Source organism: Mesoplodon bidens, assembly GCF_964165515.1.
Source record: "Mesoplodon bidens genome assembly, chromosome: 8".
In the NCBI taxonomy this organism is placed as follows: Eukaryota; Metazoa; Chordata; class Mammalia; order Artiodactyla; family Ziphiidae; genus Mesoplodon; species Mesoplodon bidens.
The window spans coordinates 33,129,511-33,153,830 of record NC_138165.1 but is presented as its reverse complement, the minus strand read 5'-3'; the positions used below and the strand labels follow the sequence as shown (position 1 = coordinate 33,153,830).

The 24,320-nt window shown below is 35.3% G+C and overlaps 1 protein-coding gene across 1 annotated transcript in view; it reads left to right on the top strand.

The window, feature by feature from the left end:
• Nucleotides 1–24,320, top strand: part of SCN2A (sodium voltage-gated channel alpha subunit 2) — an 89,705-nt gene that overhangs the window by 25,215 nt on the left and 40,170 nt on the right. Inside the window, exons 12-16 of the mRNA XM_081241808.1 lie at nt 2,587–2,934; nt 8,963–9,095; nt 13,375–13,613; nt 19,348–19,521; nt 21,427–21,783. Of these exons, the coding sequence (XP_081097934.1) occupies nt 2,587–2,934; nt 8,963–9,095; nt 13,375–13,613; nt 19,348–19,521; nt 21,427–21,783 (1,251 nt within the window). The remainder of the gene's footprint in view (nt 1–2,586; nt 2,935–8,962; nt 9,096–13,374; nt 13,614–19,347; nt 19,522–21,426; nt 21,784–24,320) is intronic.

The window sequence follows — 24,320 nt, the reverse complement described above, 5'->3', positions numbered from 1 at the left end:
TCTACTTTCATATTGAAAAAAATATAATGTATACTTTTACCATAGGATTATACTTTTCTCAGTAGAGTAGGTGGATTATATGAAATATTTTTTAGACTTCAATATGACTTGTTAGTGTGGGAGAAGGGAAAGAAGAAAGTCAAGAGTGCAATCTCTAATGACGTCTCAAGACAACCTGAATATTTTATTTTGAAGCCTTTATAAGATACTGTTGACTTTCTGAAGTTATTATTTCCCTCCATATTTGTGATAAACGAGGAGTTTTTAGAGATCCATTTGATATGGCAGATTTTTTCTTACTGTCCATCCTCTATTTGTGGCATAGCATCTGATTGCTATGGATTTATGTAATCAATGTAAACAGTGGAAGTTGATGCTAACAGATGGGAAACAATCATTTTTCATATAGCTGCCATATGTAAACTATGCTCTTGTGTGGCATAATTCACCTTTGAACTTTGAGAAACACTATTTGCAATTTAATAACATTTCTCTCCAACCCTTCTGTTGGCTCTAATTGAGGGGAGTACTTGTAGTTAAAATAAAAACTCTTACTAAGAGTGGTACATATACATAATTTCTACTTTATTTCTTATTGCCAAGCATTTCTTATCTGGCTTCTTTTTGAGGTAATGATAACCAGTAGGTCAGAAATTCTGTAACTGTTATGTCCTTATAGCTAATTCAAAGTCCCATGTGAAAGGAAAGAAAGGAGACATGAAAGAAATTGGATAGTGTAGTAGAAGTTGAAAAAATACTCGTATTGGGGATTTTCCTGGTGGTCCAGTGGTTAAGACTCCACACTCCCAATGCACAGGGCCCGGGTTTGATCCCTGGTCAGGGATACTGTGTGCTGCAACTAAGACCAGGCACCCAATTAAATAAATAAATATTAAAAAATAGAAAAAAATAAATAATACTCATATGGAAACAATAAAAGAAAAGAATAATGAAGTTGATAACAGGATGAAAAAACATGGGTATAGGAAAAGAAGAAATAAGTTCTGCTGTGGGAGCAGATCAGTATTCTTAGATGTGTTTCTGTAAATAATGAATAAGATCATATAACATAAGATAGTGTTTAAAGATTATAGACATTTTATAGATGTTTATAGATGTTATTGAGAAAATCATTCTTTAGCTGAAAATAAAATTAAATGTATACTTATTAGGGAATGTAAAAAATAGGTACAAAATAATAATTTTAGTTAGCTTTAAATCCTTTGGAGATAAAAAGGTGAAACTAGTAATGGTTAAAAGATAAAGTTGATACTCTATTAATAATCATAGAAATCCAACTTAAGCCAGCTTAAGCAAAAAAGAGGATTAAATTATATAAATGATATCAATGAGTGGCTTTAGGCACAGCTAGATCCAAAGGCTCAAAACATGTTATCAGGGCCAAGTATTACTCCACATCTCCAGGTTCCTCCAATATGCTGATAAGATGCCCACCATGGCTCCAAACTTACATTCAATATTTTTTAGCAACCTCAATCGAAAATGCACCTCTTTCCCAACAATTGTACAAGAAATTGGTGACTGTCAGTGGACCATGCAGGGTCTCCTACCCATTTTCAAACCAGTCTCTATGGCCAGAGGCATGGAATACACTCATTGACTAGACCTGCACCATGGTCTTGCCTGGGGAACAGTTCTTGGAGATAATCGGGGTACTGTCCACAGAAAAAGAACAAATGGGTATTGGACAAACAGAAACAAGTGCTCACTAGAGTGAGGTTGTAAAAATAGTAGTAAACAGGAAATGATTCGTTGTGCTCAATGGTACTATGTTTGAGAATCAAAGTAAACTGAATGATAACAATGACATTGTAGCCATCTAGAAAATTGTCACAAGGTTGTGACCAGATACTTAGTGAAGACCAGGTTTTTGTAAATATGGTGCTCTTTAGATTTCTTGAGACAGAAGAGTGAAAATCAGGGAATGAATCGTACAGTTCTTTCAGCTAGATTTGTTTAAATTATTCATGAGGACTGTTATAAAATATGCAAAGGGAAGGAGAGAAGTTGCTCCTTGTACTATAATTAAACAGACCTACTAGCAAGATTGGTTTTATTTTCCTCGGTGGTGAGATCTGCATCTGGGTGTGGGCACTAGTGAACTCTTACTGGTGTAGTTTTGGCTTCAAAGGATCAAAACTTAGTTGTGTACTTAATTGCTTTCCACTGGGTTGTTAAATAAGAATAGTTTCTAGAGAAGGGTCTAGCAAAGATTTCAGTTCTAGGTGCCAGAAATGAGACAAAACAGTCTTTAGTGCGGGTACTTATGACTATATGAAGTCATGGGTAAAGTGGTAGAAAATGAGAGCTCAGAAGATGAAAATGAAGGAAGAGAGCAAAAGGGAGAGCAAAAAAGAAAGACCTGAACCTAGTAGAAAGTGCCAGAACCCCACCAGCAGTTGCCACAGGAGCCCTTGCTTCCACCTGTCCAATGCCTTACCTTTGGTGAGTCAACAGCTATGAAATGAAGAGTCCAGGCTCATATTCTTCAGGACACCAGCACTTAATTCTGTTCATCTGTTTTTTGTTTGTTTGTTTGTTTGTTTCCTTTCTTGTTATTGATAGTCTTTATTGAGCATCCGTGGCTCCCTTTTCTCTCCAAGACGCAACAGTAGGGCGAGCCTTTTCAGCTTCAGAGGTCGAGCCAAGGATATTGGCTCTGAGAATGATTTTGCCGATGACGAGCACAGCACCTTCGAAGACAATGACAGCAGAAGAGACTCTCTGTTTGTGCCGCACAGACACGGGGAGCGGCGCCCCAGCAATGTCAGCCAGGCCAGCCGTGCCTCCAGGGTGCTCCCCGTTCTGCCCATGAACGGGAAGATGCACAGTGCTGTGGATTGCAACGGCGTGGTCTCCCTGGTCGGGGGCCCTTCTGCCCTCACATCTCCCGCTGGACAGCTCCTGCCAGAGGTGAGGCCAGTGAAACCTGCAGCTGTTGGCGAGGGAGCTGTGGCTGGTTGCAGGCAGGAATGGGTGTCGATTTCCACACGTGTGAATTTTACAGAGTCTAACGTTCAAAGGCCAGGGGTCAGTTCAATCAAGTTATGAACTTATTTTGTCAAATTGTTCAATTCAGACTTTTCTCAGATGAATTAAAAACGTAGGTTGGGTCTCATAGACTATAATTAGAAGTATTCCTTCATCATTATTACTACAGAATGAAACTTGCCAAAAAGTATAGCAACAATTTATCATGCATTATGATTAGTTAATATAAGCAAAGTAAATGCAAGAAATGTTATAAATACTTAACTTAAGGATCTTGTTATCTCTGTTCCTTTAAAAGAAGAACTTGATACTTCCACTTGAAGTAGATAGTATTACTAAATACATCTAAATCCTGCAAGGCAACATTCTTCCTCTTGGAAGGTCAGAGTGCTGTAACATTTTTAGCACCCAGTCAAATGACCATTGTACATCTGTGTGGTAAAGAAGCCACTCGAAATACCTGGTAAAGTCATGTGTTGTAATTGTTAGGGCAGATTTCAATTTTTATATTACCCTCATGAATTTTTTAATAAACATAGTGGCCCTAAATCATGCATATGAAAAAGGGTTTCAACTAAATACCAGACACTTACAGGGATATGTTATTGACATTTCATTTGTAAAACATAGGTGCTTTTTAAGTTTGGTATTAAATAAGACTTCATTTGCCAATATAAAAATATTCTAGCAATGTCATTGGTTATACTTTATAGCTTACAGAATCATATTAAAATCTTCTCAGTATGATTTTTTTTTTACACAATTCTACTCATTATAGTTAGACGAGCTCTTTCAGCTACATTAAAATCATATGGAGTCAGCTTTCAGTCACCTAATAGAGGAGATTCTTGCCTTGGAATAGCCACTGATCTTCTGACATAGCCACTGACATAGCCACTGATCTTCTTCACTTTTTTCACATAGCCTCTCCCCACCACTTTCTCCCAGAGAAATGTCCAGGTATCCTGGAGTCAGATCAAATCATGAAAAAAGTAGAACTCTGTTGTGAAAGGAACTGGAAGAATGCAAAAGGAATGTCAACTTCTCTTTAAAAATAGGGAATGTCAACTTCTCTTAAAAAATAATCATGGCTAACTATGTACTAGATACTGTCCAGAACACTTTACATGCATTAATTCATTTAGCCCTCACAACAGCCCTTTATCTTAGTTACTAATATTATCCTCATTTTATAAGGAGGAAACTGAGGCCTGTGCATGGTGGAGCTAGGGTTTGACCCCAGGTGTGCTAACTACTGAACCTACATTCTATCTGTATTGCAATATTACCTCCCATTAATTTTCTTAAATGGAAAAGAAGACATGGCCAAGGAAACAAAAACTTTCATTTTAACCCAGTGTATCTCAAAATATATTTCATCCTCAGACTACTTACATCAGAATTCCCTGGGATACTTTTCAAAGTGGAAGTTCCTCATTTCCCCCTCCCTCCAACCCTGGCAACCACCATTCTACTCTCTGCTTCTCTGAGTTTGAGGACCACAGGGTCCAAAATTTCATTTATGCAAGATAAATAAATTCTGGATATGTTACTATATAGTATAGGACCTAGAGCTAACAATACTGAATTGTAAATTTAAAATTTGCTAAGAAGGTAGATCTCATGTTAAGTGTTCTTACCCCAAATAGCAACAACAACAATAATAAAAGGAGTGGAAGGAAACTTTAGAAGGTGATGGAAATGTTTATGACCTGACGGTGGTGATGGTTCATGGGTGTATACTTATTCCCAAACTCATCAAGTTGCATACCTGAAATATATACAGCTTTTTACATGTCGATAATACCTCAATAAAGTGGTTTAAAGAAAGAAATGGAGATTTCTGGGCCCAGACTTACTCAGACCAAAAGGCCGAGGAGAGCAAGATCAGGGATTTCTTCTTCCTTGACAAGTATCTCACATGGTTCTTACACATAATAAAGTATGAGTATCACTGATCTTGATAAAGGTTAATTGAACAAACAAAAATAAATCCACAACTTCTTTGCATAAATACAAAGAGAATGTCAGTCTGTCAGAAGATATTTAACATTTATCAATAATTACCCCCAAATCCTGTCATATCAGTGAGGGTGGGATAAATCTCTGAAGGCAAATTGGGGCAGTTTGAAACAAAGCCTTGTGTGATCTCTATTTCCTGCTGCCTTGTGTCTGTCCTTCAGTGCTGCAGTCAGGTGTGAGGCAGGGCACTGCAACATGAGCTGCAACATATGGTGCCACATGAGCTGAAAGTGCAGGCCAAAGAAGGGGCTTTGCAAGACTGCAGAGAGGAAAAGAGAACAGAAAATAAAGAGCTGCAAACAAATGCCACCCTCCAAAGCACATAATATCCTGCACTTTACACATAAATTCAACTGAAGCAATTTAACTTAAGGAAGAATTTCCTTGGTGATATCATTAGAGATTTTGGAATCTAGCACTACAAATTAGACAGATATAGGATTACACATATAATTTTATATAGAGCAGAAGCGACTAGATGACCTTTAAGCGACCCTATGTTTTCTTCTTTCTTTCTTTCTTTCTTTCTAACATCTTTATTGGAGTATAATTGCTTTACAATGATGTGTTAGTTACTGCTTTATAACAAAGTGAATCAGTTATACATATACATATATCCCCATATCTCTTCCCTCTTGCATCTCCCTCCCACCCTCCCTATCCCACCCCTCTAGGTGGTCACAAAGCACAGAGCTGATCTCCCTGTGCTATGCGGCTGCTTCCCACTAGCTATCTATTTTATTTTATTTTATTTTATTTTTTGCGGCACGCGGGCCTCTCACTGTTGTGGCCTCTTCCGCCACGGACCACAGGCTCTGGACGCGCAGGCCCAGCGGCCATGGCTCACGGGCCCAGCCGCTCCGCGGCATGTGGGATCTTCCTGGACCGGGGCACGAACCCATGTGCCCTGCATCGGGCACATCGGGTGGACTCTCAACCACTGCGCCATCAGGGAAGCCCTAGCTATCTATTTTACATTTGGTAGTGTGTATATGTCCATGTCACTTTCTCACTTTGTCCCAGCTTACCCTTCCCCCTCCCCATATCCTCAAGTAGGTCTGCGTCTTTATTCCCATCTTGCCCTTAGGTTCTTCATGACCATTTGTTTTTTTTTTTTTTTTTAGATTCCATATATATGTGTTAGCATACAGTATTTGTTTTTCTCTTTCTGACTTACTTCACTCTGTATGACAGACTCTAGGTCCATCCACCTCACTACAAATAACTAACTTCATCTCTTTTTATGGCTGAGTAATATTCCATTGTATATATGGGCCACATCTTCTTTATCCATTCATCTGTCAGAACACTTAGCTTGATTCCATGTCCTGGCTATTGTAAATAGAGCTGCAATGATCATTGTGGTACATGACTCTTTTTGAATTATGGTTTTCTCAGGGTATATGCCCAGTAGTGGGATTGCTGGGTTGTATGGTAGTTCTATTTTTAGTTGTTTAAGGAACCTCCATATGGTTCTCCATAGTGGCTGTATCAATTTACATTCCCACCAACAGTGCCAGAGGGTTCCCTTTTCTCCACACCCTCTCCAGCAATTATTGTTTGTAGATTTTTTGATGATGGCCATTCTGACCAGTGTGAGGTGATATCTCATTGTAGTTTTGATTTGCATTTCTCTAATGATTATTGATGTTGAGCATTCTCTCATGTGTTTGCTGGCAATCTGTATATCTTCTTTGGAGAAATGTCTATTTAGGTCTTCTGCCCATTTTTGAATTGGGTTGTTTGTTTTTTGATATTGAGCTGCTTGTAAATTTTGGAGATTAATCCTTTGTCAGTTGCTTCATTTGCAAATATTTTCTCCCAGTCTGAGAGTTGTCTTTTTGTCTTTTTTATGGTTTCATTTGCTCTGCAAAAAGCTTTTAAGTTTCATTAGGTCGCATTTGTTTATTTTTGTTTTTATTTCCATTTCTCTAGGAGGTGGGTCAAAAAGGATCTTGCTGTGATTTACGTCATAGAGTGTTCTGCCTATCTTTTCCTCTAAGAGTTTGATAGTGTCTGGCCTTACATTTAGGTCTTTTATCCATTTTGAGTTTATTTTTGTGTATGGTGTTAGGGAGTGTTCTAATTTCATACTTTTACATGTACCTGTCCAGTTTTCCCAGCATCACTTATTGAAGAGGCTGTCTTTTCTCCACTGTATATTCTTGCCTCCTTTATCAAAGATAAGGTGACCATATGTGCGTGGGTTTATCTCTGAGCTTTCTATCCTGTTCCATTGATCAATATTTCTGTTTTTGTGCCAGTACCATACTGTCTTGATTACTGTAGCTTTGTAGTATAGTCTCATTCCTATAAGTCAGGGAGCCTGATTCCTCCAGCTCTGTTTTTCTTTCTCAAGATTGCTTTGGCTATTCGGGGTATTTTGTGTTTCCATACAAATTGTGATTTTTTTTGTTCTAGTTCTGTGAAAAATGCCAGTGGTAGTTTGATAAGGATTGACTTGAATCTGTAGATTGCTTTGGGTAGTATAGTCATTTTCACAATGTTGAGTCTTCCAGTCCAAGAACATGGTATATATCTCTCCATCTATTTGTATCATCTTTAATTGCTTTCATCAGTGTCTTATAGTTTTCTGCATACAGGTCTTTTGTAGGTAGGTTTATTCCTAGATATTTTATTCTTTTTGTTGCAATGATAAATGGGAGTGTTTTCTTAATTTCACTTTCAGATTTTTCATAATTAGTATACAGGAATGAGAGATTTCTGTGCATTAATTTCGTATCCTGCTACTTTACCAAATTCAGAAGTGACACTATTTTTTCCTTCGAACTTTGCCTTTCTCTGACAAGGCAAAATATTTTAAATTCTGAAAGACAACTTTTTGATTTAAAGAGCTTTAGTCTCAGAGAAGGGTTATTTCTTTTCTCATTAATTTTACTTTTCTTTCACAGTATAATGAATTTTAGAGTGACCTAAATGAATGTTTATTCCCATTAATGACAATCCTATCAATTGAGTGGAAAGTCTGCTTTTGAATATATATGCATTAGAGGCATGCAGATTAATAAAATGATGTTAATTATTCATAGCATAATAAAGTAGATGAACAGGACTCATATTACTCTTTTAGAAATAAGGAAAATCCTCAGAGAACTAAAAGTGACTTCTCATTTATTATTAGCACTCACACCCACATTAGGAATGCTTGAGTTTTGCCCTTTTTTCCTGTGACCATTAACTTCATTGTTTGGGCTCCTGACGTAGGAATAAATTTCTGCCCATATTGAAATTCTGGTGAGTTTATTTTGGAATAGAAACATGTCAAGTCATTACAACATTGCTAAAAATCAAAGACACCCCCCCCCCAATTTGATGTTTTGCCTTAAATTAGAGTTTCAATGCCAAGGATGGGTTGTCTTGTAAGACAAAGTTATAGATAGTTCTAAAAATTAGTTTTATTATTAAGGATGTTGGGAAGTGTTACCTGTCTATAATGAACAGAAGCATTTTGAAGTGGAATTCTCATTTTAGGAGAACATATTAGGGAAGCCTTTAAAGTTCTTTTCATACATTAAACCACATGAATGTATATAAATAAAGATCTAATAGCTCATCCTGTGAGTAAATCACAGAGTGATATGCTTCAGTTTGAAGTCCTAGATAGGACTGGCTGAAATGCTAAAAGGTTATCTATCCTGTAATAGGCATGATCCCTCCAGCCCAAGGCTCCAAGATGGAGGAATTAGAAAAGTCCATCTTGATCACAAACCCAGGCATCCCTGAAAGCTGAGAATATTATGGGCTTTTAAACACTTCCCAAGAATGATGATTCCAGCAATGTCTTAATGAGCTGTTTACATCTGAGAAAGCATGTCGAATACTTAGTTAAGTAACACCTATTACAGGAACACTTTGGATTTTGCTACCCTTAAAAATAATAGTTATTTCATATGAAATTTTTTTTTAGGGCACGACTACTGAAACGGAAATAAGAAAGAGACGGTCCAGTTCTTACCATGTTTCCATGGATCTGTTGGAAGATCCTACAGCAAAGCAAAGAGCAATGAGTATGGCTAGTATTTTGACCAACACCATGGAAGGTATGTCAAAAGTCTTACAGCACAGTTACTTGGCAGTGCTCTAGTAATGATGAAAAGAACTCTCATAAATTCCAAGAAAATTCTTCCTGACTTGACACCAAACCATCATTGTGTCTTTTACTAAATAAAAGTAAAATCCATGTACAACACATGGATTCTGTTGTCTCATACAGATTTCTACATTTAGCCTCCAGGAATCTACTGCAAATTCGAGGTATACTTGGAATACCACTTTGGTAGATTAAGTTCTAAATTGTTGAAGCTTGTTATGTGCATGACATAAAAAGGAATGTAATGATAAATGTTTATTTTTATGGTGATGCTAACCCATTTAAATTGTATTAACTGCTTGAGACTCAAGCTATAAACTCTTTTGATTTAACCAGATGTATAAATGAAAAAATGAGAATTAGGGTTTGATATTAACCTCTTTGAAGCAAAGTTTTCAAAATTTTGTAAAACTACTTTTGTCTTTCTCTGATCAGATATTACAATATCTCAGCTTTCTCTTTAGTTGCAGATTATATGTGAGTAGTGAATATATTGTTTAGAGATCTGGATCTTATAATTCCAAAATAAAGACTTTGAGGACAGCTTGATTTGCGATCAATCATTCGCTCTGTGTGTTAGTTTGGGACTCTACACTTGTTTCTTCATCAGTAAAGTGTGGATAATGACGTTTAGATTAAGGTTGTTGTAAAGATTAAATAAGGCCTCATATATAAAGCACCTATGTATGTAGAAGCATGTAGAAGACAGTCAATAAATATTATTATTGGTTGTTTTATTGTTGTTTTGTTAATTCACATGTTTGTGCCTTTCCATACTGTAAGTGAACTCAAACATCATCAACTATCAACTTCAGCTACTTGGAAAATACTTTCATGTAAAATATATTCTATCCTCCTCCCTTGCTGTCCTTTCCCCTCCTCTCCTTTTCTCTTTTATAACCCCTCCCTTTTCTTCCCCTCCGAAGTGTGTGTGTGTGTGTGTTTGTGTGTGTGTGTAGATGTGTCAAAGGAAAAAGAAAGATGGAGAATGAAGGAGAGAGCGCGAACATGTGCTCATGCCTTTCTTCCTGTTAGTTATAGTTTCTCTTGACACTGGATAGATTCTTGCAATAATTATTTTCCAGTCTGAATGCAAAGATCCCGTGATACTAATATCAGTACCAAAAGCCTAAAAGTCACAGCCAGGAAAATCTCACAATGTAGATGGCCTTACATATCACAGCCATGTCAGTTACTGAACGACCCAATTTTCATCATGTCCTAATGCAATATCAGAAATCTTTTCACTGATTTCTATGGAATATTAAACTCAGTACGTTCTTCCCCAACCTCGCCTGCGTTAGCTTGCACTCCCTCTTCCCCCCCAGCTGCCAGTAGCTTGCTCCTCCCTGTCCCTCCAGGTAAATCTTTTGAAGATTCTCTGGTCTTCTGCTCCTTGCCATAGCAAAACCACTGAGAGGAAGCTGCCAGTGGTTCTGCTACCGATGTCAGCAGCATGTCTGCTCCCTAAAGCAAGAAGTAGAGAAGGAGACAGGGTAAGTCTAAATTAACAGTCCTACTTTGAACTTCTGATAGCATTAAGTTTGGGCTAACTTAAGAAATTACTTAAAAAACATCAACCCACCACCACAAGACTGGACTTGTCCACTAATTAAGATACGCAGTTAAAAATGAGTGCACCCACATCACCCTCCATGCAAATGTGTCTCATGGACTTGCTTAGAATGAAAAGGATGTCCTAGAGATAAGTGTAACTTAGGAAGCAGGAGACTGAGTGTTTGGTTTTAATATCTGCAGAGCTTTTAACTTTATATTTATGTGAGGAAAAATGGCTGAGTTTTCATTCTGTTTTTCATTGGTTGTGTTGGATGCAAAGCCTACTTTTTTTTATTCGATTATATCTAAACATTTTGAATCTGGCATTAATCAAGGCTTGTTGTTAGCAGTACATAGCATATACATGCAACTAGAGCTGTCTTTAATATAGTCCTTTTTTGCTCCTAATAACAGTGGAAAGGTGTCTTAGGTTGACATAATCTGTTTATTTGGAGATCCTTCCTTCTAAGTCTAATCATGGTTTAGTTCACCTTTCCTTTTTGGAAACAGGCTTGTTGATCCAGGCTGGCAACTTTTGTTTTCCTTCTTTTGAACTACAGCTAAGTCTTCATTGTCCAGGCAATGAATGAATGACCTCCTACTTAATGACACTGTAGGAGATAAGGAAAAATGAATTGTTTGCTTTTCAAGTTTTTTAAATGCAAAAACCATATGGAAATGTTTCCAGGTCAAACGCTTGGGAAGGTGGTGGGCGGGTGAAGTACAAGCACTGAGGAATTGAGGGGAGCCAGCAAAAGATCTAAACTGGGCTGTAAATGATTTTCAGTGTGGATAACCCACCCAGGAATAACGGAGACGTGGCTGTAGTTCTCCCTGAGTGCTTTGTTTTGTGTCAAAGTGTGATATTCTTTTTTTTTTTTTTTAGCATGAATAATTGAATGATTTTATTTTAGAATTTAAAACTATGCTCCACTTTTTCCTGGTGTCAAGACGAGCAACACTGGCTGCATTTTGCCTTTTGAACTTTTCTCTAATTTACTTTTTTTCCACACAGTTTCTATTTGCTTCTCTTTATCTGCTAAATAACAAGTAACATTTTAAAAAATACTTATTCTGACTGTACATAGGCAAAGAGCTTTTTCAATTCTCTTTTGTTATTTACTGTAAGTAGTAAAGCCTTTTTACCTTCAGTATAAATAAGGGTTTATTCGGGAGTCTTAAAAGCTTCTACAAAACAGTGCATATTAACTATATTTATATTTTTCTTCTGATTTACAATTCAACTATTGTTTACTGTTTACAAAATTACATTTAAGAGGAAAGGAAATAAACTGGGTGCTTGAAGAATTTCAGTATATAAAGACACAATTGAAGAATCTACCTCTCATGGAATTCTGTTAAAAATAATAAGGAAATTAATTTACTTTGGGGAAGTAGTCAACTTTATAATATTGGTAGTGAATGTTTATCAGCAAAGCAAAAATCACTACCTATGGTCATGTTTGTCCATTGCATAAACTCTCTTGAAAAGTTTAATTCTTAGTAAACTGTACCAGGTTTGGAGGGATATTCCAGTTGCCACAGTAGTAATACTAAAGTGACCAACCAGAGTCATGCTATGGATGAACAAAGAATCTTTTCCTCTATTTTAGTGCTAATCGCTGATGGTCTCACATTTGGCAGAGCAGGTAACAGAGTGCAGCAATGATATTGGCAGAAAACAACAACTTCTGAATTCTTTTCTCACTCAAGAGTTGATTAAGAGAGAAATATACCAAAGGAAAAGAGCAGATAATTTCCCACTTCCTAATTCTCCCAAATTCTTTGCCATTATTTACTAAGTTTCAGTATTTTGAGTATCACCTTATAGATCTGTGCATTTCTGTCTTTTCTCTCCTGTTATTTAGTTGAAATTCTTTTTGAAATCGTATTTTTTTAAATAAATGTATTTTTATATGAAATCTTATATCATAGGTTTGGTGTGATAGTTATACATTTTAATATATTAAAATAAATGCATACCATTAAAATTTATGAATACTACATATGTTCTACCTAATCTCCTCTTGTATTTTACCAGGAGTACATAAGTCCCATTTTGTGAAACAGTGAAGTTCTCAGTTTCTTAGGTTTGATATTTCCTCTTCTTTTGTGCCATCTAGTTAAATTAAGAAATTCTGCTGAGTTTAATATTCAGGCCTATATCTAATTAGACTTAACTAGAAATTTTTTAACTAAGACTGGTGACACTGACAAAACTATCTCATTAAAATACACAAAGAACATATCTAATCCAAGGAACTGAGATTCAGCATGACTGATAAAGGTTTTAAAGACATCTCCTGAGAGGTGTTCTTTCTTTGATAATATATGTCTTGCTCTATCTGGAACATAGATGAGCTTTAAGTATACTTAACACAAGTCCTACCCATTAATTTCTGATAGCCTTAAAGATAATTATCAGACTATTTAATATTGTAGATAGAATCTTGGAAACCATGTTTAACCAAGATAAATTTGGAAAGTTTACTAGCCTTTCTATGCCCACACTTTTTATGACAGCTGTAAGTGCTTTCCTGCTCAACCATCCGATTAACCTATAATGCCTTTTAACAACTTTAGATTTTTTAAAAATCACTTTCAGTTTAAACCAAAGGCTGCTTAATAGGAAGGAAGCAGTTTTCATAAGTATTCTAACCTTTTTCTTCCAGAACTTGAAGAATCCAGACAGAAATGCCCACCCTGCTGGTATAAATTTGCTAACATGTGTTTGATTTGGGACTGCTGTAAGCCATGGTTAAAGGTGAAACATCTCGTCAACTTGATTGTGATGGACCCTTTTGTTGACCTGGCCATCACCATCTGCATTGTCTTAAATACCCTCTTCATGGCCATGGAGCACTATCCCATGACGGAGCAGTTTAGCAGTGTGCTGTCAGTCGGGAACCTGGTAAGGCTCACTGAGGGTTACTCTACCCATTGAAAGAGTTCATGATTGCCTTAATGAATTTCACATATCACTCTCAAATTAAATATGAATTAATTGGTCGTATATACCTGGACAGCAAAAGTTCAGCATCACTTTTTTATAACAAAAATATACTGCTACAGTTTAGCAGTGGAAAAGATTCAAAGATTTTATGTATAGTTTGATTTAGAATTAAATATAAATTGCCCATTCATTACAAAGATTATTATGAATTATGGAGGATATTGATTTCTGGTAAAATTCTGATCTGTTTCTCAGGTATTTAGAATAGATTCTTTCAGACATGTCTACATTTGCCAAACAAATTATAAAATATGCCAAGTCAGATAATTTTGAAATATCATCTGTTCATAACTGAAGATGGATTTTTAAGAGAGGAAACGTCATAGAGGTTATTATTTCTGTTTGAATTTGTCCTATAAATTTAAGAATTTATAAATGATTAATTTTTGCATACATTTTTACTTAAAATTTTGTATTAACATTCATGGATACATGGTAGAATGATAGAAATGAAAGTAAAGTGGTCTTTTACAGAGAAACAAAATGAATAAATTCAGGCAACAAAAATATATTAATATCAATATGAGGCTTATTGAGTTCTCATGAACCTCCCAACTTGATAAATGAACATATAAACAGGTTCTATATAGATAGTAAATGATATATTCTGAAGTATAATACACAATATTTTTAGGCTCTGAAGTAACTACTATTTTTTATTATAATCCAGATAGGTCTTAACTGATAAAGTTAACATATATATGCTGACCACTTATTTTGTACCAGGCATTGTATTAAATGGTTTATGTAAAATCCCTCTCTCTAGGTTCCCACAAAGTCAGTCCTCATAGATACTATGAATGTCTGCATTTTACAGTGGGAGAAATTATACCCATGAGAAATTCACAGAACAATGGAAGCTCTGAATACTATATCAGAGACTCTGAAAGATATTTCAGAGACTATTTTAAGCTGTGGCCAAAAATCACAAAACTTTAGGAAAGAACAATAACATTACCTAGTCCAAATTTTTTCACATATATAGGAATCACTTCAACATTATCTATAAAAAGTGAGCAAGGGATCAAAGCAGCATTATGGAGGTGGATATTAGGAAACAACTCAAATGGGCTTAAGCAAAAATAAAGATAATTCATTACTTCAAGTAACTAAAGTCCATTTGGGCATAGATCCACATTTTAATCTGGCTAGATTCAGGTTCTCAGTCAATGTCATTGGGAGTTAGCTTCTTGCCAACTTCTTCCCTGTATGTTTTTTCATCTCTGGCTGGGTATTCTATTGATGGCAATGGTCTACTAAATTTTATCCTGACACAGCTCTTTAAGCAGAAGGATTGTGCCTCCTAGCTAGTGGTTCTAACAAAAGCCCAAGAATTGAATATCATTGGCCTGGTTGGAGTTACATGACCATTTCTAAGTCAGTCAGTTAATCTGATTCTAGGGTTAGAATGCCCTACTTGGCCAAACCAGAACCATGTCTTATCACTGGAGACAGAGTAAATGAATACAATTATGAAGAAGAAATTTAGGTCTACCATTATCAGAAGAAGAGATATTGGATGCTGGAAAGACATAAACAACAAGTGGACAGTTCAAAATAGGACTTGTCTTATGTGTTAAGGAAGATAATGAAATAGAAAATATATAGACACGATTCACATTCTTCTCAAGTACATATGGAATATTCCCCAGCATAAGCGATTGGTAGGTCATAAAACAAGCCTCATTAATCTTAAAAAGATTGAAATCAAAGTACTTTTTCTCACAAAAATGGAATGAAATTAGAAATCAATAAACAGGAATTTGGAAAATTTATAAATATATGGAAATTAAAAGCAGACTTGTAAATAACCAATAGGTTAAAAAAGAAATCACAAGAAAAATTAGAAAATAGTTTGAGATGAATTAAAACAAAAACACACCAAACTGAAATAGTGCCTAGAGGTAAATTTATGCTATAAATGCCTATAGTAAAAAAAATAACACCTCAAATCCATAATCTATATTTTCATCTTAAGAAACTAGAAAAAAGAAGAGCAAACTAAAAAACTAGCAGAAGAAAGGAAATAATAAAGAATAGAGTGGAAAGGAATGAAATAGAGAATAGGAAAACATCAGAAAAAAATCAACAAACCCCAAAGTTGATTTTTTAAAAAGAGCAATAGAAATGACAGATCTTTAGCTATACTTACCAAGAAAAAGAGAGAAAATTCAAATTACTAAAAGCAGGAATGAAGAGGGGACATCACTATTGATCTTACAGAAATAGAAAGGAGTATACAGAGTACTATAAATAATTGTACCAACAAATTAGATAACCTAGAGGAAATGGAAAAATTCCTAGAAAGTAACAAACCACTGAAACTGACTCAAGAAGAAATAGAAAATACGAAAAAACTTATAACAAGTAAAAATTGAATTAGTAATCAAAAAATGTTCCCACAAAGGAAAGCCTAGGCCCAGATGATTTCTTTGGTGAATTCTATCAAATATTTAAAGAATTAACACCAATCCTTCACAAATTGTTCAAAAAAAAAAATAGAAGGAAATGCTTCCCAAGAGTTTGGAATATAAAGCTGACCAAGATGGAGAAATTGAACAGACTTTGGGCTTTCCTTTAAAACCCCAAAGGGTTTTTACACTTAAGGAGTAAAGGCTATGTCAGAGAACCAGAAGATTCAACTAGGACAAAGAGCAAACCAAAATAGCTGTGCCCTACTTAAGTATTAAACCTAACTGCTGTAAGTTCAAAGTGGCCAACCTATAATTTAACTTCCTGCTAGGACAAAAATCAGTACTTTTTAGAGGAAAATAATTGAATCAAAACTCTCTACAACACATTATTCACATCACATAAAAAATTACATGATATATGAAGAAATAGGAAACTGTAACTTTAGTTGAGAGAAAAAAATACTCAGTACTCAATAGAAATAGATCCAGAGATGGCTGAATTACTAAAATTAGCATTAAAGGACTTTAGAGGACCTATTACAAATACATTTAACAAATTGAAGGAAAAAAATGGTCATCAAGAATAAACAGATGGAGAATATGAGCAGAAAAAATGGGAACTATATAAAAGAATTATCTAGACATTTTAGAACTGAAAAGTACAAATTCTAAAATGAAAAATTCACTGGATGAGTTTAAAAGAAAATTGCAGATGTCAGAAGAAAGTGTCAAACTTGAAGCAAACCAATAGAAATTATCCAATTTGAACAGCAGAGAAAAACTTACAGGAAAAATGAATTAAGTCACACTAATCTGCAGAATAACATCAAGTGGTCTAATATTTACATAAGGGAGACTCAGAAAGACAAAAGAGAGAATGGAACAAAACAAATATTTCGAGAAATAATGGCCAAAATGTTCTCAAATTTGATGAAAGATATTAACTTAGACACCTTAATATTAAATTGTAAAATGTCAGTGAACATCAACAAGGATAAATATAAAATTAACTACATTGGGCACATCTTAGCCAAGCTGTGAAAACAAAAGAAACTTTTAGAAGCAGCCAGAAGAAAAATACATATTATATACAAGGGATTAACATCTCGTCAGAAACAGTTCAGGCCATAAGAAAGTGGCCTGATGAAAAAAAGAAAAAAAGAAGTTAAAACATTATTCTATGGTGAAACTATCTATCAAAAACTAGTGTGAAATAAAGAATTTTAATATAAACAAAACCTTAAAAAAATTGTTACACCAGAATTATGCTGCAAGAAATGCTAAAGGAAGTTCTTCAGGCTGAATGGGAAGAATGTATTAGATGGAAATTTGAGAATGATGGTCACTAGAAATGAATAAATGTGGTAAATAGAAAATACTGTTTTTTTTCCCTTATCTTAATTTCTTGAAAAGACAACTGATTATCTAAAGCAAGCGTTTATAGCATATGTAAGTATAAAATATATGAAAATATTAGTACATGTGATTGGGGTAGCCAAGATTTCTTGGAAAAGAGACAAAAAGTGCTATACATTATTTAAATTTTTATAGAATATTCAAACAATAGAATTCTACTCAACAATAAAAGGAGGAAAAACTGGTAATACATGCATGGGTGAATTTCAACTTGAAGCATTCAAGAGATATTTGGAAAAGTTAGCAAGACTCTCATGTTTCTGAGCTGCCCACCAAGGTAGAGAGTCATTCCATTTACTGAATTAGCAAATATCAGAAGAGAAGCAAGGTTGTGCAGAGAAAGTGATGAAATGAATTTTGGACCTGTTGAATTTGAGGTACCTGTGAGACAGTTATCCAGTGGAGGTGTTGAATAAGGAAATAAGGATGTAGTTCTGGAATTCAGGAGATATGCTTGAATGGGAAAATAGATCTCAAAATGTAAATTTATTGTAAAAGGAAAATTAGATTAAGCAGGTTGAGGACAGAAAGACCTCTGAAGAAATCCAGTGTTGAATGATTTGTTGGAGGAGGAAAAACAACTGAGAAGTATCCAGGGAGATGTGGATCACTGAAGCCTGGACAGAAACTATTTTAAGGAACAAGGAACAGACGATGTTGTGAAAAACTCCTAAAGAGGCAAGCAAGATAACTATTAAAAGTTCAATTGAATTTTTCAATGGTAGTTTCAGTTATGTTGGTGAAATTGGTTAAAGCAGTTTGTGCTGACTGGCAGGTCAGGGGGTAAGTTAAAGAAATGGAACTAGTGAGTACAGACAAGTACACAAACTCTTAAAGAAGTTGGGCTATGAAGAGAGGACAGATGGTGGTAGCTAATGGGGGAAGTAGAATGCAAGGAGAGTTTCTTTTATGATGCTGGTGGTAGTTTTAAGGTGGAGAGGGACTGAGTATCTGTTGATACTTGTAAAATCCCAATAGGAAGCAGTCAGTAGCAGGAAGAGGTTGAAACTACAGGTTAATTGAGACGGTGAATTCTTCAGGAAGTCCAAAGAAGATACATAATTGCAGCTGCAGAAATTAGAGCAAAGCAGTGACATGCCTTTAATTTTTAACAGGAAAAAAAAAAAAAGGAAAGTATGGTGTGGATGTAAGTAGTTTGGTAGATGTAAGGAAACTGAGTAAGTTCAGGTTGACTGACTTCCATAACCTCTGAGATGCAGAAGTACTGAGAGTGGAGAATAAAGAAAAATGGTTGAAGACACGTGGAAAATTTTAAATAGTTGTAGAGAAATAAAATGGAGACTAGAGAATGCTGCTTCTCTTTGGCCAGGAAAATAAAATTTTTTTAAAAAGCACCCTTAACATCTATAGGGCTAGGGGTGACCTTGTTTATTACAGCCAATATAAAGCCTTTTTAGCACCAGCCTTGCCTGCAGGGCCAAGGGAGGGAATCAAACTATTAGGCAATTATTTGGTGAGTTTTTGGAGGGCTAGGGAGGTCAGAGGCAGAGCCAGGTAGTTGACCACAAAGAGTTAGCTGAACCTTTCACTTAAGAATATAGGAATAAGGATATTAATTTTATTGTCTTAATTTTTGTATTCTTTATCACTTGATAAACCTTAAATATAGTAAACAAATATTGATTTGAATACAAACCATTTGAGGATACTAATTTCCTGGACCCAAACCAATTTTTAAAACTCAGAATTGAATTGTGATTTGTTGGGACTAAATTAAATTGCTCGATAGTTATTTATGTTTTCAAGAGTCTTCACTTGTGTAATAAACATTTCTCACTTAGGTCTTCACTGGGATCTTCACAGCAGAAATGTTTCTAAAGATAATTGCCATGGATCCATATTATTACTTTCAAGAAGGCTGGAATATTTTTGATGGTTTTATTGTGAGCCTTAGTTTAATGGAACTTGGTTTGGCAAACGTGGAAGGATTGTCAGTTCTCCGATCATTTCGACTGGTAAATTAACTGAGAGTAAACATAATGTTTTTATAAATAATTTAATTAGTTGTCACTCTTTTCTAGGAAAAAATTACAAGATTTCCCATAGCTTTAATATTATTTGAATATACTTCTAGCAAAGCAGATGGTAATTCCTTCTTCCTCATAGTTTTAATGCATGGATTAAGTTTATTCAAATGAACAGCCAATAGTTCTGTCCTTAGTAATTGAATAGCAAGGCTAATGGGGAGAGAGAAAATGGAGGTCATAGATAAATGCATATCAAATTAAACAACACAATATGTACCTCTCAGCTATATGGGGTTTGCTTACCCATGATAAGGCTTGGTTGGGGCTTTGGGTGGGCTCCTCTTTCTACCAGAGGCTAAGGGATTATGGAGTTGCCCACTTTGCCCCCATAGAAGCCAAGACCCGGGACTGTGTAGAGTGTACAGGGGAAGAAGACAGAGCTCCTATACATCTACTTCTTCAGCCAGGTCAGGAAGTCGCCAAATACACTGTCTGAGAAGAGTTGCCTGTGTTATACTTTAATTTTAAGGAAAGGGTCTTTCATTTGATCTTTATATTTCAAAGTTTATGGATCTTTCACAGATGAGACAAAATATCACTTGACACATTTCCATTTGAAGTTTGGTATGTTTTATTGTGCTGTTTATTTGAGTTGGCTCTAACTTTTTGCAATTTATTTTGAAACAACAGAGGTTGTATATAGTTAGTAAAGACAGATTCTTATAGGCAACTTATCTTAACAGTGATTAGTTTCAAGACTTTGTTGTGAAGTCTGTTTAGAAACTCCCTTACCACTTTCAAATTTGTGTTAAGATCCTTAGAGCTGTGATTTCCTTTCCTAGTCTTCATGGATAGCTGTAGATCTAATTTGAAGCTAGAAGGATGCAAAAAAACAAAAAACAAAACAAAAATTAGCAATGATTATATAACAAGTGAATATGGGCAACTACTTTTAAGAAGCTTAGTAAATCTTTGTGATAATGTGATGCAGTTTGGGGAGATAGAAGGCATAATATCATCAGTGTCTTGCTTAGTATATCAGGCCCTTTTGCATTAATTATTCTCTGGGAATAAATTAAAATTTTTGGTTCTTATATCTGCTCCTTTGGGTCACTTAGTTGCCATTAAATAATGCACTACTCTTGACCTGACATTTACTGAAGCATCGGAAATAAGATGCTGCTGATATTAATAGTAAATGGTACTCTAGAGGCTTCTAATACAACCAATGTGTCAGGCACAGTAGTAGAGAGCCATTTCCACAGTATAATGAGTTGATTAATTAAATCACTGAAGACATAAAGGTTGACAAAATACAGCTTTTTACTCAAGTTCAAGTATTTCTTCCTTGAATATAATAAATCTCCTTTAAAATACAGCCTAAAATTACAGCAAGCTACAGATATAGCAGTCCAGAGATTTAAAGAAATTAGTTGGTTTTTCTCTTGTACCTTATATAAGTGTTGTTTGCACTTGTGCATTTCAGCATTATATTTCAAGTACACTGAAAAATATATCCACTTCGGGCTTTTAAATAATGAGAGCCTCTACTTCTCTGAAAGAGTCTTTTCTGATTAATCATCACTAATGTTAGATATCTCAGTTCCTTACAGAAAAACAAAAAGAATAGTATAAATGCTTATGTGAGATTCAGGAATATTTGGTGAATCTTATTTGAATGCTGATGAAAAACTGAATAATTATTTTATTTACAATATAAACTATTTCAAAATGAAAAATATCCCATGGTAACAAGCTAATACATTTGCTAGATAATAGTTTGGCACATGAATAATCCATCACCTAAAATTGAGACATTGTAGATTTTTCCTATAAACAAATATGCAGATTCTTCAGAATGCAGAGCAGTAATGACCTTGCTTTTGTTTCCAGCTCAGAGTTTTCAAATTGGCAAAATCTTGGCCGACTCTGAACATGTTGATAAAGATCATTGGCAATTCTGTGGGAGCTCTGGGTAACCTCACCTTGGTGTTGGCCATCATTGTCTTCATTTTTGCCGTGGTTGGCATGCAGCTCTTTGGTAAGAGCTACAAAGAATGTGTCTGCAAGATTTCCAATGATTGTGAACTCCCGCGCTGGCATATGCATGACTTCTTCCACTCCTTCCTGATTGTGTTCCGAGTGTTGTGTGGAGAGTGGATAGAGACCATGTGGGACTGCATGGAGGTCGCCGGTCAAACCATGTGCCTTACTGTCTTCATGATGGTCATGGTCATTGGAAACCTGGTGGTATGTGGTAAAACATTTTTCTCATTTTCAGTAAAAGACAATGTAACCATGAAAAAGTATGTTCAACTGAGGAATGTTTTGAATTCTTTTTTTAAATCAATTCTCAATTTTCATGATGGCAGGAGTCAGGTATAGCTCAGACTGTTGAAATCCACATGAACTCTTTTTAAGTATTTCCTTATTCATTATTTTTATTTTTATTTTTTCCAATTTTATTGAGCTATAATTGACATGCAACATAAACTCTTAAAATGTCTTTTGAACCAAAGCTGTTCTTCATCTCTGTACCTTATTGATCATGGAGAGGGCCATTTTTGGCTTTTATGTTTCAGTTCTTATACTAAAGCATGGAAGTGCCATGAAGAACAGTCATTCATTTTATTTATAAGTACTAATAATAGTATCACTTGAAAATGTTTCAAATTTGGGTTCTCTACAAGTTGGAGTTAAAAAAAAATAGTGATAATCTCAGTCCATTAAAAGCACATAAGGTAATTGTTGCCTAGAAACTACAGTATGAACAAGTAACACTGACTCAAGAATCACTTGTTTATCATTTCTGTGTAAAATGAACCATGTCCAACACATTTCTGCTGAGTCCTGGAGGCATGGGAAAAATGATAGGAAGATATATATGGCATTGTGATATGACATTTACCTAAACAGGAGTAAAAATAGGAACTAGTAAGTGAAAAAACGTGAAAGTGAAGTGTTATATGTCAAGTTCACAAGATGGAAACTTTGCTTTACAGTGGCAAGGATGATCAGGCAAGGCTTTGTCAAGGAGTTCAGACCTGAAATATCTTTACTGAGCTGTAAGATTTAGCTCGGTAAGAAGAAAGGTAGACTGTCCCAAGCCAGGGAACAGTGGACCCAGTTGTTGTGGAAGAAAGGACAGTAGATTCTCTGAGAGGGATCAGGCTCTTATACTTTAAATATAAAGTTATTATACTAAGGTGCTTGATTAGGCCCCAGTCCAGTGGAATAGTCATAACCAATATTTTAAAGTATGCAATTTATAGACTTAATTTCCTTTCACATCAAAGTAACTTCCAGTTCCCCAGAGGAAAAGAAAAGGGAGGGGGGAAAAAAAGCAAAAGATTATCATTTATTTCTATTTATCCCAAGATTTCAACCTCCTCAGTATTAGCTTAGATAATTCTGACCTCTTCTTAAAATGACAACAAACATGAACAGTGTACAATCCAGAAATATGAACAGTGACCTAAAGCAATAAACATTTATTAATTATTTCATAGTTTCTGTGGGTCTGAAATTTGGGGGCACCTTATCTGGGTGCTTCTGGCTTTGGGTCTGTCATAAGGTTGCTGTCAAGATGTTGGCAGGGAACTCAGTTATCTTGACTAAGACAGGAGGATCAGCTTCTAAGAAGGCTCACTCTCATGGCTATTGGCAGGAGGTCCCAGTTCCTCTTTGTTGGCTGTTGGTAGAAGGCTTCAGTTTTTCTCCACATGTATCTCACCATAGGGTTGTTGATTATTTCATGACATGGCAACTGGCTTCTCCCAGAGCAGGTGACACAAATCAAAGGGCAAGGAGAAAGCCCTCTTTATGTTCTAGTCTTGAAGTCACGTACTGTCACTTCTGCCATATTGTATTCATTAGAAGGTAGTCACTAAAAAGAACTCACACTTAAGAAAAAGAGATTAGGCTTTCACTTTTGAAGGGAAGAGTATCAAATAATTTATATACATAAATATATATATAAATATATATATATATATATATATATATATATATATATATATATATATATATATATATATATATATATATATATATTAGCCATGCTGTGTGGCATGCAGGATCTTAGTTCCCCAACCAAGGATCAAACTCGTGCCCCCTGCAATGGAAGTGTGGAGTCCTAACCACTGGACTGCCAGGGAATTCCCCTGTACATTTACTTTAAAGCCACCACAATTCTGAATACAACTTGCTTGCTTTCAGAAAAGTGCAATATTGCATAGAACAGAAAGAAATGGTCATAGGGTTAATAGAAAAGAAACAAAGAAAAGAAAGGTTATAGGTTTGATTTTAGATTTGATTTGATTTCATTTATATATTTGGCATACATTGGAAGAAAAGAATAAAAGGCAGAGAACAGAACCCTTTATGACAACAATGAGTGAGCAGATCAGACACAAGCAACAGGGAATTCATAATGGGAGTAGTAGAAAGTAAGTTTGGGGCCAAACTGTGTAGAGTTTAATTTATGAAAAGGCTGACTCTGCATAAAAAAATTGGAGTTTTTCTGTAGGCAATTCAGAGCTACAGATGGCTTTTTATCAGGAAAGTGACAATGAGCAAGTGGGATTTTTGTAGGATTCATGTAGCCAGAAAACACAGAGTGAATTTAAAGGGAAGGAAACTCAACATATCACATGTCATCTATTAGTTTACTGAAATAAGACACATCTCTCTAACTGTACAGAGGATTCAAGTTGAAAAGAGAATTTCAGGAGGTATCCATACCTATGGATGACATTTAATATTAATTTAGATGGCTGTATATGCAT